This window comes from Rana temporaria, chromosome 3 (assembly GCF_905171775.1).
Source record: "Rana temporaria chromosome 3, aRanTem1.1, whole genome shotgun sequence".
NCBI lineage: Eukaryota > Metazoa > Chordata > Amphibia > Anura > Ranidae > Rana > Rana temporaria.
The window spans coordinates 276,987,564-277,005,659 of record NC_053491.1 but is presented as its reverse complement, the minus strand read 5'-3'; the positions used below and the strand labels follow the sequence as shown (position 1 = coordinate 277,005,659).

Here is an 18,096-nt window from a genome sequence, read left to right as displayed (position 1 = left end):
ATATTCACTCTGCTGAACCCCTGCTGATCAGGTGGATGACAGGTCCATGTCCGCTTCGCTATGCAGAGCTCACACGGACACAGCCCATTGTTCTCTATGGGGCGATCGGATGGAAAAGGACTGCCTGTTCATTTCCATCCGAACCGCTGGATGAATGCCAACTGTATCCCCATCTGTCTGTTTTTAGCAGGCCAGATTGGATCGGATTCCGGTGGGTGCCAGCGGACACACGTCCGCTGACATCGGCCACCCCATAGAGAACAACGGGTGGTCCAATCGGGTCCACCTGAACTCGATTGGTCTGCTGGTGTAAAAGGGGTCTTAGGGTGAAGTTTGGCTTTAGGCTGGGTTCACATATGAGCTTTGACTAAGTACTAGTGCGAAACGCGTCAGACGCGTGTCCCATTTTCTTGCTGTGGCTTGTAGTGTTTTTTATCCTATTTTACCAATAAAAGGCAACTAAAGGAATTTTTCCTGGAGTGCGGCTGTCCAAATATTTCTTCGTTCTTTGCTATACGCATTGCCAGCACCCTTGGTCTCACAGTGGAGGTTGATCACCAAAGCACCTGGAGCAGTTACTCCCTTTTCACATATGAACAAACAGCACATGCCAATGAATAAAATTGGTCCCTCCCCATGGCCCCATGACCATTGTCACTTTAATATGCCACCATAAAATACCATATTTTTCGGCGTATGAGACGACTTTCTGGATGCAAAAAAATGCATCCAAAGTTGGGGGTCGTCTTATACGCCGGGTACGGTCTCCGTGCTGCGAGAGCGTCAATGATTTAAAAGACGCTCCTTCTCCTCAGAGTGTTCTGTGATAGGTGGAACACAAATCTTCCCAGCAGCGCCTCTGTTCTGTGTTCCTCCTATCACAGATGCCTTCTCATCCTCGGACGAGATGAGAAGACGTCCGTGATAGGCGGAACACAGAACAGAGGCGCTGCTGGGAAATTTTGTGTTCCGCCTAACAGGACAGTCTGAGGAGAAGGCGCGTCTTTTAAATCATTGACGCTCGCAGCACGGAGCCTGTCACCACACTGCACCGCACATTCAGAAAAAAAGTGAGTGATGGCACTGTTTGCAGTGATTGCACTGGGGGGCAAGTTCAGGCACAGTGGGGGCAAGCTCAGGCACAGAGAGGGGCAAGTGATGGCACAGAGAGGGGGCAAGTGACGGCACAGTGAGGGGGCAAGTGACGGCACAGTGAGGGGGCAAGTTCCGGCACAGTGAGGGGGCAAGTGACGGCACAGTGAGGGGGCAAGTGACGGCACAGTGGGGGGCAAGTGATGGCACAGTCGGGGCATGTAATGTAATGACACAGTGAGGAATGTAATGTAATGGCACAGTGAGATTTGAAAAAGTCTGTTTCTGTCAGCGGTTCTGGCTCCCCCTCAGCTTCCAGAAAGACTAGTAGGAAGGGGGTAGTCTTATACAGTGAGTATATCCCAAAACCAAAATTTTTCCTGGAAAATTAGGGGGTCGTCTTATACGCCCAGTCATCTTATACGCCGGAAAATACGGTACTTTGATAGTATACTCTCTCTTACCCTAATATCCGATTTGACAACTGCTTCAAAAGTCCTGGGGTATTCCTTTCGTTTTGCTATCATTGCAAGGCAAACAAATGAACTCAGGGAATAAAACAAAAAAAAATATTTGAACATCTACAATTCATTTAACCACGTCAATACTGGGCAATTTCACCCTCTTCTTGCCCAGGCAAATTTTAAGATTTCAGCGCTGTCACACTTTGAATGACAATTGCGCGGTCATGCAACACTGTACATATGAACAGTTTATCTATTACATAGATATACAGAAATAGGTTGCAAATTTCTTATACAAGACATGAGAAAATGGTCAAGCTTCAGCAACCAGAGGTCTTACCACTAGCACCCCCATTCACATCAGTGCGCCATGCTAATGTGTGCAATTTTTTTTTTTTTTTTGCATGTTTGTTGTACGACAGCATAGGGCATCCCATTCACTTGAAAAAGATGCTGCGCCTTTTTTCAGGGGGTGAGCCTCACACATCTGCAAGTAACAACTGGGGTGCCATTACACACATAGGCTGGACTTTTTTCCAACCTCAACTACTATGTAACAATTAACAGCACTGCGAGTGCAATGTACATTAGGTGCACATCCCCAGAACATGCAGGTGTGAATAGGGCCTAAACCAGATCGCTAAATGCACAAGCATACGCCACAAAGCAGACCAATGGAAATATCATATATACAGGGTCACAAGTAGGAAATTTCATACATGAGGCACGATTTACAGCACTGAGAAAACCTAGCTGAATATCAGGAACTACAGTCATATATGCAAATCGGACCAGCTTTCAATGGAGCCGGTTCACACATGTCCAGGGCAGCCGCAGTCAGTTTCTGAAAAGGGGTCCTGTGCAATTTTGGGTCCAGTTTAGGTGCAAATTCAAGTGAAAATTTGCACCTGAATCGCACCTGAACCGGTGAACAAAATCGCAGCCGGACATGTGTAAACCTAGCCTAAGCCTTTAAAAACAAACAAAAAAATAATATTTTTTTTTTTAAAAGCAGAAATAATAATAATAAAAAAAAAAGAAGGTTATACATATAAAATGTATAGAACAACATATTCTACAAGCATAGTATGCGACCACAAGGTTTTCAACGGCACAGGAGGCCAAGTACAAGTAGAATTAGTACAATATGGCTGAAGAAGAATGCAAAATGATATAATGGTCAGGGAGTACTGGGTGTAGAAGGGTTTAGCAGTATAAAAGACCAATAACCGAATGCTTTAGCTTCTGAGCGAAACGCTTCAAGGCAGAGTTTACCAGTGGCGTCATATCTGGCCTGTGGAGCGCACGCCGTCGCGACACTTCCAGGTTTGGTGATCTTGTTTGTTTTTATAACCAATGTTGTGCAATTTTAATAAATTGGAATTACACAACGGAGAACTCTGTTTCATCCTGCATATGGTGAGAGATATACACCGGAGCAAAAGAAGACGGAGGAAAACAGAGGAACTTACATCCAGAAAACCAGTGTGTGCCAGCGAAAACTCACATCATAAGTGCATATGACTCCAATGCCTTGTACACACGATTGGAGTTTCCGATGAAAAAAGTCAGACGGAATTTTTTCATCTGATATTCTGACCGTGTGTGGGCCCCATTGGACTTTTTTCCGTCTGAGTTTAGAAATAGAACAGGTTTTATTTTTTTCCCTGACGGAAAAAAATCCTATTGGAAATTCCGATCGTCTGTGTGGAACTCCGATGGAGAAAAAAAACATACATGCTCAGAATCAAGTCGACGCATGCTCGGAAGCATTGAACTTTATTTTTCTTGGCTTGTCTAAATGTGTTTTACGTCACTGCGCTATGGACAGTCGGAATTTGGTATGACAGTGTGTATGCAAGACAGCTTGAACGGAATTCCGACTGAAAATTCGATCGGATTTTATCCCAATCGGAAATTCTGATCGTGTGTACAGGGCATTAATGCTTTAGTAGAGAGTCCACAAGTTTTGGTGAGTGTGTGAAGATCGGAGGGGAGCGCAGCACTCAGGTTACAGCACATCAATACAAATAATTGCAAGGCAGCACAGGATTTAAGCATTGTATTGGGACATATTGGTAAATTAACATATGTTCTTCTTTTTCTATAGTGTGGTATTTTGTTTTTATAAAGACTTGCGATTTACACAATTGTGAGTAAATATTTGATTTAGGTTCAAGCACCTTGTAACTCCAGCAGCCCATTTCAATTGAATGATATGTTTGTTTATTTGTTGACTGTTCACATTTTTCACAGTGGATTATATCATATCGCGGGGTTAATAGCGACCTATTGAAAAGAATAAACCTACTAAGTGTAGGATCAAATGGGCTGCAGCTATCCAAAGTTCAAGCTCATTGGTAACCAGTGAATGCTTTGCCCACACAGAAGGAAATATGACAACAATCGCTATTCAAAATTGCAACTTTAATTTTTTTTAACCAAGAATTGATTTGAGATTTAGCTGTTCTCCAAATAATCAAATAAGGTAAATCATGAAAATGTATTCTTTCCTTCTTAAGGCTTTTTGGCTGCTTTAGACCCGGTTTACACAGGGTGGCGCGACTTTGGGGTGAATCGGCAAGGCGATCTCAAGACGAGGCAAATTGCAAAATCACTTCTGTATTGAAGTCAATGCAAGTCGCCCCCAAAGTCGTACAGGAACCTTCTTCTAAGCAGGAGCGACTTGAGTCGCTCCTATTAGAACGGTTCCATTGAACAGTGTGGAGCGCGACTTGTCAGGCGGCTGAGTCGCCCCTGTGTGAACCGACTAAGTTTCAAAGGCCTATTCTGCACATATTTTGCTCAATAAGATAATTTTATTTACTGAAAAGTCCTCAAAGTATTTTGAAACATGATGTTACAACTCACATTTCGTCGCACATCACGCAGAACTTATATTCTACATACAGCCAACAAAAGCGTCCTTGCACATATTGATGTATGAACACTACAATGTCCTTTCCAAAAAAATACCAGTATGGTCCATATAGCGTTCATATCTACAAGTATATGCGCCTATGCGCTTTAAATTCCTCTAGCTCGCAATAATATTAGGGGAGGAGCGATTTGCATGTAAAATACAGGTGCAGATTTTTGTCTTTTGTAAAATCATAGTGCCAGTGTGTGAGTAGTAACATTTCTGCCTTCATCTTCTAACACTGATAGGTTTAGTTACAATAGTTTACAGCAGCTGCAGTGGCACAGCATGCTTACTAAGCCTCATACACATTGGATATCCACTTGCCGACGGCCTAACTGGGAAAATACATCATGGTTTGACGTTACGTATCAGGGGGTTATGGCTGCAGCTAGACGCCATAACCCCAGAATAATTTTTTCCTCAGGCGCGGCGTTAATAAAAGTGGCCTGAGAGGCAGATTTGCCGCTGGGTCGCTTTTAGAATTGGCGGGAGGGGGGCGCCCCCTACCGTCGCTTTCCAGTGGTTTTTGGCCATTCCGGTGTTTTTTTGGGGAAGCCAGAAATCTGACTGGGCGCTGCCGGAGGCTAGGCAAGGAGATTACCAAAGGAAAGATGGCCTCCACTCATCTCTATGCCCTAACACAGTGTTTCTCCACTCCAGTCCTCAAGGTGCCCCAACAGGTCATGTTTTTACGATTTCCCTGGTAATTACTATGGCAATGAAACTGATCAAATCACCTGTGCAAAATAATAGGAAGCCTGAAAATATGGCCTGTTTGGGGCACCTTGAGGACTGGAGTTAAAGCGGGGGTTCACCCTTAGAGGGCACTTTTCCCCCTTAGATTCCTGCTCGTTATTACTAGGGGAATCGGCTATTTATTTAAAAATAGGTGCAGTACTTACCCGTTTACGAGACGCATCCTCTCCGTCGCTTCCGGGTATGGGCTTCGGGAATGGGCGTTCCTTCTTGATTGACAGGTTTCCGAGAGGCTTCCGACGGTCGCATCCATCGCGTCACGATTTTCCGAAAGAAGCCGAACGTCGGTGCGCAGGCGCAGTATAGAGCCGCACCGACGTTCGGCTTCTTTCGGCTACGAGTGACGCGATGGATGCGACCGTCGGAAGCCTCTCGGAAGACTGTCAATCAAGAAGGAACGCCCGCTCCCGAAGACCATACCCGGAAGCGACGGAAGAAGATGCAGCTCGAAAACGGGTAAGTACTGCACCTATTTTAATACAAATAGCCGATTCCCCTAGACCGAACGAGCAGGAATCTAGGGGAAGAAAAAAACATTTTTTAGAAATGGGTGAACTCCCGCTTTAAGAAACACTGCCCTAGGAGAACCGGAGCGACGTCATGATGTCACCTCTGGTTCCAGTCATGTAAACAAGGTCATTTTATTTATTTATCTTGCTTTTAAGGGTAGAGGAGAGGTTTTGTGTCTTTTAGACCCCAGAACTCTCCATAAAGAGGACCTGTCCTACTATATTGTTATCCTAAGGCAGGGGTCTTCAAACTACGGCCCTCCAGTTGTTCAGGAACTACAATTCCCATCATGCCTAGTCATGTCTGTGAATGTCAGTGTGTTACAATGCCTCATGGGATGTGTAGTTCTACAACAGCTGGAGGGCCATGGTTTGAGGATCCTTGTCCTAAGGGATGTTTACATTCCTTGCGATAGCAATACATGGTGATATTCTATTTTTTAAATGGACAGTGTAAACACCCCTGTCCCCCGCATGCTCGCACACAGTATTGAACATATATGTATGTCACGCCCACATATGTAAATGATGTTCACACCACACATGAGGTATCTCCTCGAACAGAGAGCAATAATTCTAGCACTAAACCTTCTTTGTAACTCCCAACTGATAACCTGTAGAATTTTTAAAGCGTCGCCTATGGAGATGTTTAAGGAACCAAAGTGTGACACCATTCCACGAGCTCATGCAATTTTAAAGCATGACATGCATCATGATTTACTCAGTGTAAGTTCATCTTTCATATTATACAAAAAAAATTGGGGTATATATTATGCTTTGTTTTTTTATTCATTAAAAAAAAAATCCCCCCAAAGGAATTGCATTTGAAAAACCGTTGCAAAAAGGAAAAACCCAACTGCCACTAGTGTTTTGGCAGAAAAACCGGTTGACCTGTGTAAGTCCCCATTCACACCTAGGTGTTTTGTCGCCTGTAGTGTGACGCCGCTGCCGCCAGAGGGCTGGAAACACATTGCCCTCTATGGAGATGGTTCACATCTCCACGCCGAACGCCGTACGCCTGTCGCCTGAAAAAAGGTCCCGGACCTTTTTTTCAGGCGGCTTTCGGCGTTCGGGAACCATCTCCATAGAGGGGCACATCCTAGGGGCACATCTAGGCGAACAATCGCGGCGTTTTGTCGCCGCAAATCATGGTACAAAACGCCGCTATTTGCCGCCGCAATTCGCGGGACAAAACGCCGCGATTTCGTCCGCCTAGATGTGAATGGAGCCTAAACACATCTGAATGTGTGTTAATGCTAGGTGCATCAAGTACCTGTGTAGTCCAAGGGAGGGGCGAGCACGACACTCCACACCAGGGAGAAAGCCTCACATTACAGTGTTGAGTTACAGACAGAAGAACAAGAAGTGAGGATTTCTCAGAAGAAATAAAGACATTTAAAAGCAAAATGGAAGGATGAGGTAAGTGAAGGAGGACTGCACTAAGGTAAAGGGAGCTATTTAGGAAAAAAATTGTACTTTTACAACCCCTTTAACTACCCTGTAAAATGAGGATCATTACCCATAAAGAGGGTGCTCTGGTCACAATCTCCCACGCGCCCGGCTTCAGAGGAAAGGAGACCCCCGAAAACGGCTCCATCACTCATAGGCTTATATGGGGCATCTACCTTTGGCTGTTCCTCCTCTCCTCTTAAGCAGCTGATCACAACACTAGAGACCAGAGTACCCCGAGAATAGGCAAGCAACTTCCTTTCACAGGGTAGTTATAAGTGGGTGGAAGCAGGTTTAAGCTTTGTTAGATCGATCCTGGAACTTCCACTTTAAGACCCCTTTCACACTGAGTTGCTTTGCAGGCGCTATGATGCTAAAAAGCCAACCTAAAACAGCCACTGCTGTCTCTTCAGTGTGAAAGCCCTGAGGGCTTTCACACTGGAACAGTGCGCTAGCTAGCAGGATGGTAAAAAAAGTCCTGCTAGCAGCATCTTTGGAGCAGTGAAGGAGCGCTGTGTATACCGCTCCTCCACCGCTCCTGCCCTTTGAAATCAATGGGCACCGCAGCTATATCGCCGGCAAAGAGGCTCCACAGAGATGCTTTGTGGTGGTTTTAACCCTTTCTCGGCTGCTAGCGGGGGTAAAAGTGTCCCACTAGCAGCTGAATAGCGCCACAAAAATTGACGGCTAGGTTCACACTGCTGCGAATTCAAAATCGCGGTAAAATCGTTTTTGCCGCGATTTCGGCCGCGATTTAAGAGACATCTGTGCAGGGTTCAATGTAAATCGCGGCCTGAAATCGCAAAAAGTAGTACAGGAACTACTTTTTGAAATCGGTGCAGCGGCGTCGCACCGATTAGGACGGTGCCATTGCCGACAATTGCCGGCAAATGCCGCCGATTTGAGATGCGATTTAACATGTGAAATCGCATCTCAAATCGTACCAAATCGTACCCAGTGTGAACCTGGGCTAAAGCACCGTTTAAAATAGCGGTGCTTTAAAAAGGAACCGTAACCACAGTCACAAACTTATGTATACACACTACTTTTCAATTACCAATTAATAGAGCCCAAAGATCAACAAGCTGTAAACATGCAATAGATGGTATAATCGATCTGTTTATAGTTCCTGTATTAGTCAGCCATTACAACCTATGAGGTTTTATTGTACACTACTGGACTAGTTATGTTTCACCAAATCAAAGGCAAATATTTTACTGAAATTAAACCTGAATAACCCAAAAATAAACACACCCAACTCCCAAAAGTCCTACTGCATGCAGCTCCTAATAAATCGGCATCAGTTCTCCGATGATTCAAATTCTGTGAAAAAAACTTTTTGCAAACATGTACAATAGCTGAAGAGAGGAATCAATGAAAAGAAGGAAGATGTGGGTGACATTGTGGATGGAGGAATCTCCCCGCCAGCTATTGCACTCAGACGGCCACTGCTCTTGCGGCTGTCAGAATACTCTTAAAGCGGAGTTCCACCTAAAAATGGAACTTCCGCTTAACCCACTCCTTGCCCCCTTACATGCCACATTTGGCATGTAATTTTTTTTGGGGGGGGGGTGGGGGCTTCAGGAGCAGTGGGACTTCCTGTCCCACTTCCTCCTTCCGCCGAGGGGATGGTAAGGCAAACAGCTTAATGGCCTTATTGCAGCCCCTCCCTGTAGGCGAGCGCCTGTCCAATGGGACGGCGCCGCGCCGCTCGCGCAGTGCCGCTCGCGCAGTGCCGCTCGCGCAAACGCAGTGGGTGCCCAGCCGTGAAGCCGATAGCTGTCACTGCCAGGTGCCCACACTAGGAATGAAGGAACCGGCTGGCAAGGGGGGGGGGGGGCGAGGAGCGGAGCCCCGGCCGGCGTGTCGCTGGAACCGTGGAGCAGGTAAGTGTCTTTTTATTAAAAGCCAGCTGCTACACTTTTTGTAGCTGCTGACTTTTAATAAACTTAAAAACAGGCTGGAACACCCCTTTAAGGTCCATACACACAACAACGGTCCGATGGACGTGTTTTATCAGACAATCCGACCGTCTGTATGTTGGCATTTCCATGGACAAATGTCTGCTGTGCATGCTCTCAAACTTTCCGACAACAAATGTGTTACGTCGGATTCCCCTAACTTTGGGAAACCACCGACAGGGGTTTTAGCCTGACCCTCTTTTGCTCTAAAAAAAAAAATAAAAAAAAAAGAATGAAACAAAGTATAAACTATAGAAGAACAAAACTTGCTCATCTCACTGCAAGTGGTAGAAAGCGAAGATCAGCAGCACAGGCAAGTATAAACTGTGTTTCTTTATAGGGGTCATTCACACAGGTCCAAAAGCAGTGTGCAGCTGCATGTGGTAGTCCATGGAGTAGCAGTGACTGAACAGACTCATCTACACGTTCACATCTGACAGGTATACAGGGACAGATGCACAGTCCTGAATACAAAGTGTATCCAAGGTCATACACCTGTCCCTACATGCCTGTCATACTCAGATGTGCAGTGAGTCCATACAGGCGCTGGGTCTCCAATGACTAAAAAGCTAAATGCCCAGTGTGCGTAGAGCTCTGGCCTTAAACTGTGGGCAGAGGATAAAGGTGCTCCATCCAGCACTGCTGCTGGAAGCATGATAATTTCTAGGAGAAGCTGACAGCTGGACAGTGTACCTAGCAGTACGAATGTTTAGGGCAATATGTGCCTAGAGACGAATGCCTGGAACACAGACTTCTTGCATTTTGCCCATTTGTCTCTAAGCTCATACTGCACTAAAAGTTTTTACTGCTAGGTGAACTGTACAGCCACAGAAGCGATCAGCCTCTCATGCCCCGTACACACGGTCGCTTTATGTGATGTAAAAAAACAACATTTTTAAAAACGTCATTTTAAATGACTGTGTGTGGGGGGAAACGTTGTTTTATGTCTTCTGAAAAACGACAAAAAAAAAAAATTCGAGCATGCTTCAATTTTTTGGGTCGTTTTTCAAAACGTCGTTTTTTGTGTCACAAAAAATCACCGTGTGTAGCTAAAACGACGTTTAAAACGACGTTTTTAAACCCGCGCATGCTCAGAAGCAAGTTATGAAGCGAGCTTCAATGGAAAAGAGTGCTGAACGTAACCTCGCTTTGCTAGAGCATTTTAAAAAAACGATGGTGTGTAGGCAACGTCGTTTTTAAAACGACCGTCTGTACGCGGCATAAGAGTTTGATAGGCTGCTGGCAGCGGGGATAAATGTAGCACTTTTCCCTACTGCCCGCAGGTAAACACCAGAGCTCCAGGCACTGGGGCTGAATGCCCAGTGTGTGCAAGACCTAACACAGCTCGCCTGCTTGTGGCTCCAGGCTGCTCTGGACAAGGATGGATAAGCCCCTTTTACACTGGGCGCGGGAGGTGCGCTGGCAGCATAGTGGCGCTATTATTAGCCCCGCTATACCGTTGTTTTTGTCACAATATTTGGCCGCCAGCGGTGCGGTTTTAACCCCCGCTAGTGGCCGAGAAAGGGTTAAAACCGCCCGCAAAGCGCTGCTACAAAGCCGCGCTGTCCCATTGATTTCAATAGGCAGCAGCGGTAAAGGAGTGGTAAACACACCACTCCTTCACCGCTCCAAAGATGCTGCTAGCCGGACTTTTGGACCAGTCCTGCTAGCGCACCACTTCAGTGTGAAAGCCTTCGGCATTCACACTGAAGACTGCAGGGCAGGATTTTTCCAGGCGTTATTTAGGCGCTATTTTTAGCACTGAAACACCTCGGTGTGAAAGGGGCCATAGGCTGGGCTTTTCTTCAATTTCATCCCAGAGAGGGGCTTTAGGAATTTGTAGCTGCCATAGGACAGGTTTTTAGGTGGCAGCAGTAAGAGCAACCTGTTGTACACATCACTGAAACTGGCACAAATGCTTGCCTGTATTAGGCACAGGTAGTTCTAAAGGGAACCACCACCAGAAATGTGGTGTCAATGCTTTACTGAATTCCCCTGAGCATGTCTTTCTGTAATGAATGCCTTTTCACTTAAACAATGCTTCTCCTCCATGACGGATCATGGGAAAACACTAATGCCATTGTCATGAAAGGGTCCCTATACAAAATACAATAAAGCTCAACACACATTAGTAGCATTCCAGTGGGAAGGTTTGGATTTTCTAATCGTTGGTGGGAATCATATCGACCTTTTTTTCCCCCCCAACTGTAGTGATCAGAAATTTTAAAGCGGGGGTTCACCCAAAAATCAACTTTCTGTCACTAGATCCAGCATACTGCTGACATCTGCAGTATGCTGGATTTTTTGTACTTATCATTTTAGCCGTATTTCTTCTCCTGCACCGAGCGGCGTATCCTTCCGGGTATAGGCTTTCCTAAATAAAGCGCAGTTGATTGACGGGCTTGGATAGCGCGTCACACCTTCCGAAAATAGCCGACGTGACTCACGGCAATTTACGGCGCCTGCGCAGTCAGCTCTACACGGCAGGCGCAGGCGTCGTATAGCGCCGTAAGCAGCCGAGAGTCACATCGGCTATTTCCGGATGGCGTGATGCGCTATCCAAGCCCGTCAATCAACTGCGCTTGATTTAGGAACGCCTACCCCCCGCAGGATTCCCCGCTCGGAGCCGGAGAAGAAAGACCGCTAAAACGATAAGTACAAAAAGAAAATCCAGCACACTGCAGATGTCAGCAGTATGCTGGATCTAGTGACAGAAAGTTGATTTTTGGGTGAACCTCCGCTTTAAAGATGCAAGATAGAAATTAATTTGTGATAGAAATGACTTTAACAGTATATGTGGTTTTCATTCAAGAAAAGTTTTTTTATTTTTTGTTTTGTTTACACAACATTTGACAAGTCTCTTCTGGAATTATAAAATGAATGGACCCGAGTCTTCAGGGAACATAAACTAGTGTGTGGTAAGCTTCAAGCAGACCTTCACCAATTCTACGAGGGTCCTCTCTCCTGCCATCTCTCTCTTACACATTTGTATTCTAATAAGAATAATAAATGATATATAACACTTTTACATGTGTAGACATGCCATGTTGTCCTGTCAAAGACCTGCTTCACATGGGCTTCAATTTGTATCAAAGCAGTGTGAACAGCAAGCTTTGATAAAGCATTTGCAGAGCTTTCAGCAAGCTTTGTTGAAGCTTTTAAAGTGCCATTCAGCTCCAGTTCGTAATTGTTGAATACAGATCCCAATACGAACGTCGATTACTGCTTAAAGTGGAGGTTCACCCAAAAACGTAATTTTTAACATTAGATTAAGGCTCATTTTGTGAAGGGGAATCGGGTGTTTTTTTTTAAATTGAAGCAGTACTTACCATTTTAGAGAGCGATCTTCTCCGCCGCTTCCGGGTATGGGCTGCGGGACTGGACGTTCCTATTTGATTGACAGGCTTCCGACGGTCGCATACATGGCGTCACGATTTTCCAAAAGTAGCCGAACGTCGGTGCGCAGGCGCCGTATAGAGCCGCACCGACGTTCGGCTTCTTTCGGCTACTCGTGACGCGATGTATGCGACCGTCGGAAGCCTGTCAATCAAATAGGAACGCCCAGTCCCGAAGACCATACCCGGAAGCGGCGGAGAAGATCTCTCTAAAACGGTAAGTACAGATTCGATTTAAAAAAAAACACCCGATTCTCCTTCACAAAACGAGCCTCAATCTAATGTTAAAACATTTTTTTCGGGTGAACTCCCGCTTTAAGGCCTGGTTCACAACTATGCATTTTTTTGTGCATTTTCAGTTTTGCAGAAACACAGTGCAGTCCATTTAACATGGTTTCCTATGGGTCACATTGACATCTGTGCATTTTATGGAAAGGGCCAGGGACCAGCAGGTTGTGTTTTTGGTTCCACAGACGTCAATGGATCAAAAACGTATTAAAAAATGCAAAATGCAGCTGGAATATATATCAACTGCAACCTACAGAGGCGTGAACCAGGCCTTAAACAAGCTGCTAGCTGGCTTCAGCACTTCTTGAAAGCCTGCTAGTAGCTTGCCCAACGTGGAAATTAGCACTCCCATTAGGATCTGTGTTTGACATTTACAAACTGGGGTTTAGCCCTGGTTCACACTGGTGACATGTCAAATCACCAGCAATTGCTGCCAATGGCACCGCCGTAATCGGTGCGACGCCGCATCTGCAGCACTGCACCGATTTCAAAATGTAGTTTCTGTTTTACCGTTTTTGATTTCAGCCCACGATTTACATTGACATCTGTGCAGAATCTGTAATCACAACCGAAATCGGGGCTGACAGGCGGGAGTGAAATCGTGCGAGTTCAGCTGAACTCACACGGCTTTATTCCCACTGCCCAGTGTGAACCTGGGATAAATGGTACTGTAAGGCTGGGTTCACACTATTAGGAATTGGATGTGGGTTCACCGCATCCAATTCGCAATAGCAGGAGATTTTGACGGGGTCTCTATGGAGCCAGTTCACATATCTCCGCTGTGAATTTGCACAGGAGCCCTGTGTGTCTATTGGTCCGTTTCAGGTCCGAGTTCAGCCAAAAATTTGGACTGAAATCAGACCTAAAAAGGTAAACAGGATGCACTGGGCCACATGCGAAGATAGTGTGAACCTGGCCTAAAACTTACATACTGCTGTGTGGCGCAGCTCACAGCATGGGGTGCGATGCGTCCCTGTTCTCTGTTTCAGGGACGAATCAGGCCTACATTTTTGGCTGGATTAGGACCTGAAACTGACCAAAAGACGCACAGGACTCTTCTGCAAACTGCTCCGCCGCCGTCCCAGAGCTGTGTGAATCGGCTCCATTGAGAGCCAGATCAATATTTCAATCGCACACGTTCCTGGTAAAATGGCGGGTGCTGCAACAATTACCAGCTGGGTCCTGGAGACATCAAACAATAGAACATATTCGCCAGCACACCAAGGATCGTCCAATTACATCCAAAAAAGTTTTATTACAAAAACAAAAAAAATCACATAACAAAGGTGCAACGTTTCGGGGTCACGTAGGAACCCTTCGTCATCACATGCCTGACGAAGGGGTCCTACGTGACCCCGAAACGTTGCACCCTTATGTGATTTTTTTTGTAATAAAAAACTTTTTTGGACGATCCTTGGTGCGCTGGCGAATATGTTCAATCCATTGAGAGCCAGTCACAATCTCCTGACGTGAATCAGATGCGGAGAAACCTGCGTCCAATTCGCAATAGTTTGAACCCAGCCTTAAACTTGCTGTGTGTCTGTGCAGGCGCTGGATCGCCATTAACCTTTTGCTGACAGTGTAACACATATGTGCGGTGGCAAAAAGGTGGTCTTTAAAGCAGGGGTTCTCCCTAAAAAATATTTTTTTTTTCTAGCATGTCATTCAGCATAGTAGCGTGAGCTACAGTATGCCTTTATATTTTTTTTTGGCGCGGTACTCACTGTTGTTTAATTGCGTAGTAAAGTTTCAGGGGAATGGGCGTTCCTATGCAGAGGGCTCGTGATTGACGGCCGGCTATGGCGCGTCACGCTTGACGGAAATAGCCGAAATAGAAGTTTGCTCTTCACGGCGCCTGCGCAGTTAGCTCCGATGTCTGTGCGCAGGCGCCGTATAGCGCCGTGAAGACCCGAGACCTACTCCGGCTATTTTCATGAAGCGTGACGCGCCATAGCAGGCCGTCAATCACGAGCACTCTGTATAGGAACGCCCAGTCTGAAACTTTACTACGCGATTAAACAGTAAGTACCGCGCAAAAAAAAAATATAAAAGGCATACTGTAGCTCGCGCTACTATGCTGAATGACATGCTAGAAAGTTGTTTTTTAGGGTGAAACACCGCTTTAATGTCCACACACTGCACATATGTGTCACCGGTAGGAATGAGCTCCGGCGTGTTCGCACAGTCCTCGTGCAGAGCCCGCCAGGAAGTCGGCACGGCGCTGCGCTAATCACAGGCAGGGAGACATTGTCCCGATGCGCGGCTACAGAGATCAGGAAACGTCTCAGTGCCTGTGATTAGCGCAGCGCGGTGCCGACTTCCTGGCGGACTGTGCGAACACGCCGGCGCTCATCCCTAGTCACTGGGTTGGCCAATGTTCCTGTGCTGAGAACACCCTCACAGCACAGAGGTTGACCTGTCAAAGACAGGATTATGAATGGCGGGTGGGAGGGGCTTCTGATCACGTGACCACTGTGACAGCCAATCACAATGGTGACATGATTGCAGATTCTTCCCGCCCCTCCCAGGGGGTGGTCAGAACTTTTTAAAGGAATGCAGGAAGAGGTTAAAGATGGCAGAACAACACTGGACTGAGTGGTGGGGTGGTGAAGTTCCTGTAATGATCAGGAAGAAGGATGAGAGGGTTTCCTCCTTACCTGTCCCTGGGGTCTATCCAGCTGGTAGTTTGATTGGTGTGATCGATGTAGTAGACCTTGCCATCCACATCTCTGGCTTCCTCCCAGCCCTGTGGTAGAGGTAATTCCTTCCTTAACATGTCCAGAAAGGGTGATGTCCCCCATAAAGTAACCCTTTGTATCGGAGGAGTGATACGAGAAGAATCGCAGGAGGAGATCGGCTGTGACAGGAGACAAGCCGGCTACACACGCTGGAAGGGAAGAGGGCCAAGTTTGCAGAGGTGATCGGAGGAGCTCTCCATGGCTGCCAGCTGGGCTCCTCCAGGCCGGGGAAGAGTTGGTGGAGTACACACGTGCGATGATCGGGCTCTCCCCCTCCCCCCGGTACGAAGCTCAGTGTGATCGTGTCGGATCGTCCATGTTCTTCCTTCGGATCGTGTGTGGCCGCTCTTCCCACTCGTTGGTTAAAGGGGTCTTCCGGGGGCGCTGATGTAATGGGGACGCTCCTTGCCTCTGCCCTTTGCTCTTCCCCTTGGTGCCTCTCAGCTGCTGGTTGGCTTTCCGCCTCTGATGCTGCTGAAACTCCGGCCACACGTCATCCAGGTGATTACTGTAATGCAGGTAATAGACTGGCACTGGGAGCTCCTACTGTAATGGCACGAATAGTGGCGCCTAGGACACAGATGGCGCTCACACCCCTCCCCCTTCTCTGCTGTGAGGAGGATGATAAGCGCATCACATTCCTATCTCCATGGATGGCGGGGACATGTAGGCCTCACTCGCCCCCTCAATAGGTGATTTGTCACCTCCTCATGAACCACCACACTGCCCCATTCACTTCAATAGGTCCGTGTTCATTTCTTCCACAAATATTTCCCTCATGGTTTTTGTCAGATGCGTGTTTTCAGTGACAAAACTAAACAAAAATAAAATTCTAATGAAAGAGATACTAAAGTCTCATGATTTTTTTTTTTTTCAACCACTTAAGGGCCGGACCAATATGCTACTAAATGACCCAAAGGGTTTTTACAATTCGGCACTGCGTCGCTTTAACTGACAATTGCGCAGTCGTGCGACATTGCCCCCAAACAAAATTAACGTCCTTTTTTCCCCACAAATAGAGCTTTATTTTGGTGGTATGTGATCACCTCTGCGGTTTTTATTTTTTGAGCTTTAAACAAAAAAAGAGCGACAATTTAAAAAAAATATATATTTTTTTACTTGTTGCTATAATAAATATCCCAATTAAAAAAAAAAAAAAAAATTCTCAGTTAAGGGCGATACGTATTTTTCGACGTATTTTTGTAAAAAAAAAAAAAAAATCGCAATAAGCCACTGGTTTGCGCAAAAGTTATAGCGCCTACAAAATGGGGAACAGAATTATTATTTTTTTTATTATTTTTTTTTTTTTTACTAGTAATGGTGGCGATCTGCGATTTTTATTGGGACTGCGATATTGCGGCGGATGTATCGGACACAAATTTGGGACCATTCACAATTATACAGCGATCAGTGCTATACAAATGCACTATTTACTGTATAAATGTGACTGGCAGGGAAGGGGTTAACACTAGGGGGTGAGGAAGGGGTTAAATGTGTATCCTGGGTGTGTTCTAACTGTGTGGGGGGTGACTGGGGGAGGTGACCGATGCTGTGTCCCTATGTACAAGGGACACAGATCGGTCTCCTCTCCTCTGACAGCACGTGGAGCTCTGTGTTTACGCACAGAGCTCCACATCCCTGCTGTGTTACCGACGATCGCGTGTACCCGGTGGACATTGCGGCCGCCAGGTACACGCATCGGCTCCTCAGCGATGCGCCGGGACAGTGTTTACCCGATGCACGCCCCCCAGAGGCGTGCGCAGGTAATGCACTTTAAAAGACGTCCAAAGACGTCCACTTGGCACTTGAGAGCCGCGCTGTTGACGTCTTTTGTCAATAGCGCGGGTCTCAAGTGGTTAAAGTCTCATGATTTTTTTTTTTTAAATAAACATGTTATACTTGCCTGCTCTGTGCAAAGCCTCCTCTTCTCAGGTCCCTCATCCGTGCTCAGTGGCGTCACCTGGTGTGATAAAACATGGTGTCACCCCCTTCCCAGATCGGGGAAGGATAGAGCTAGCATGGGATTGGGGTAATGGATGGACCTGGAAGAGGATTGGGGGAATGGAAGGACTCAAAAGGGTATTGGGAGAATAGATGGAACTGGAATGGATGGACTTGGAATGGGATTGGGGTAATGGATGGACCTGGAAGAGGATTGGGGGAATGGAAGGACCCAAAAGGGTATTGGGAGAATGGATGGAACTGGAATGGATGGACTTGGAATGGGATTGGGGGAATGGATGGACCTGGAAGGGGATTGGGGGAATGGATGGACCCGGAAGGGAATTGGGGGAATGGATGGACCGGGAAGGGGATTGGGGGAATGGATGGACCCGGAAGGGGATTGGGGGAATGGATGGACCGGAAAGGGGATTGGGGGAATGGATGGAACGGAAAGGGAATTGGGGGAATGGATGGACCGGGAAGGGGATTGGGGGAATGGATGGACCGGAAAGGGGATTGGGGGAATGGATGGACCCGGAAGGGGATTGGGGGAATGGATGGACCCGGAATGGGATTG

General features: G+C 46.5%; 1 protein-coding gene across 1 annotated transcript in view; it reads right to left on the bottom strand.

Annotated features, from left to right (window-relative positions):
* Window positions 1–16,128, bottom strand: part of WWC1 (WW and C2 domain containing 1) — a 218,560-nt gene extending 202,432 nt beyond the window's left edge. The window contains exon 1 of the mRNA XM_040344669.1: window positions 15,495–16,128. Coding sequence (XP_040200603.1) covers window positions 15,495–15,613 — 119 coding nt within the window. The 5' untranslated portion in view covers window positions 15,614–16,128. The remainder of the gene's footprint in view (window positions 1–15,494) is intronic.
* Window positions 16,129–18,096: the final 1,968 nt, after the last annotated feature.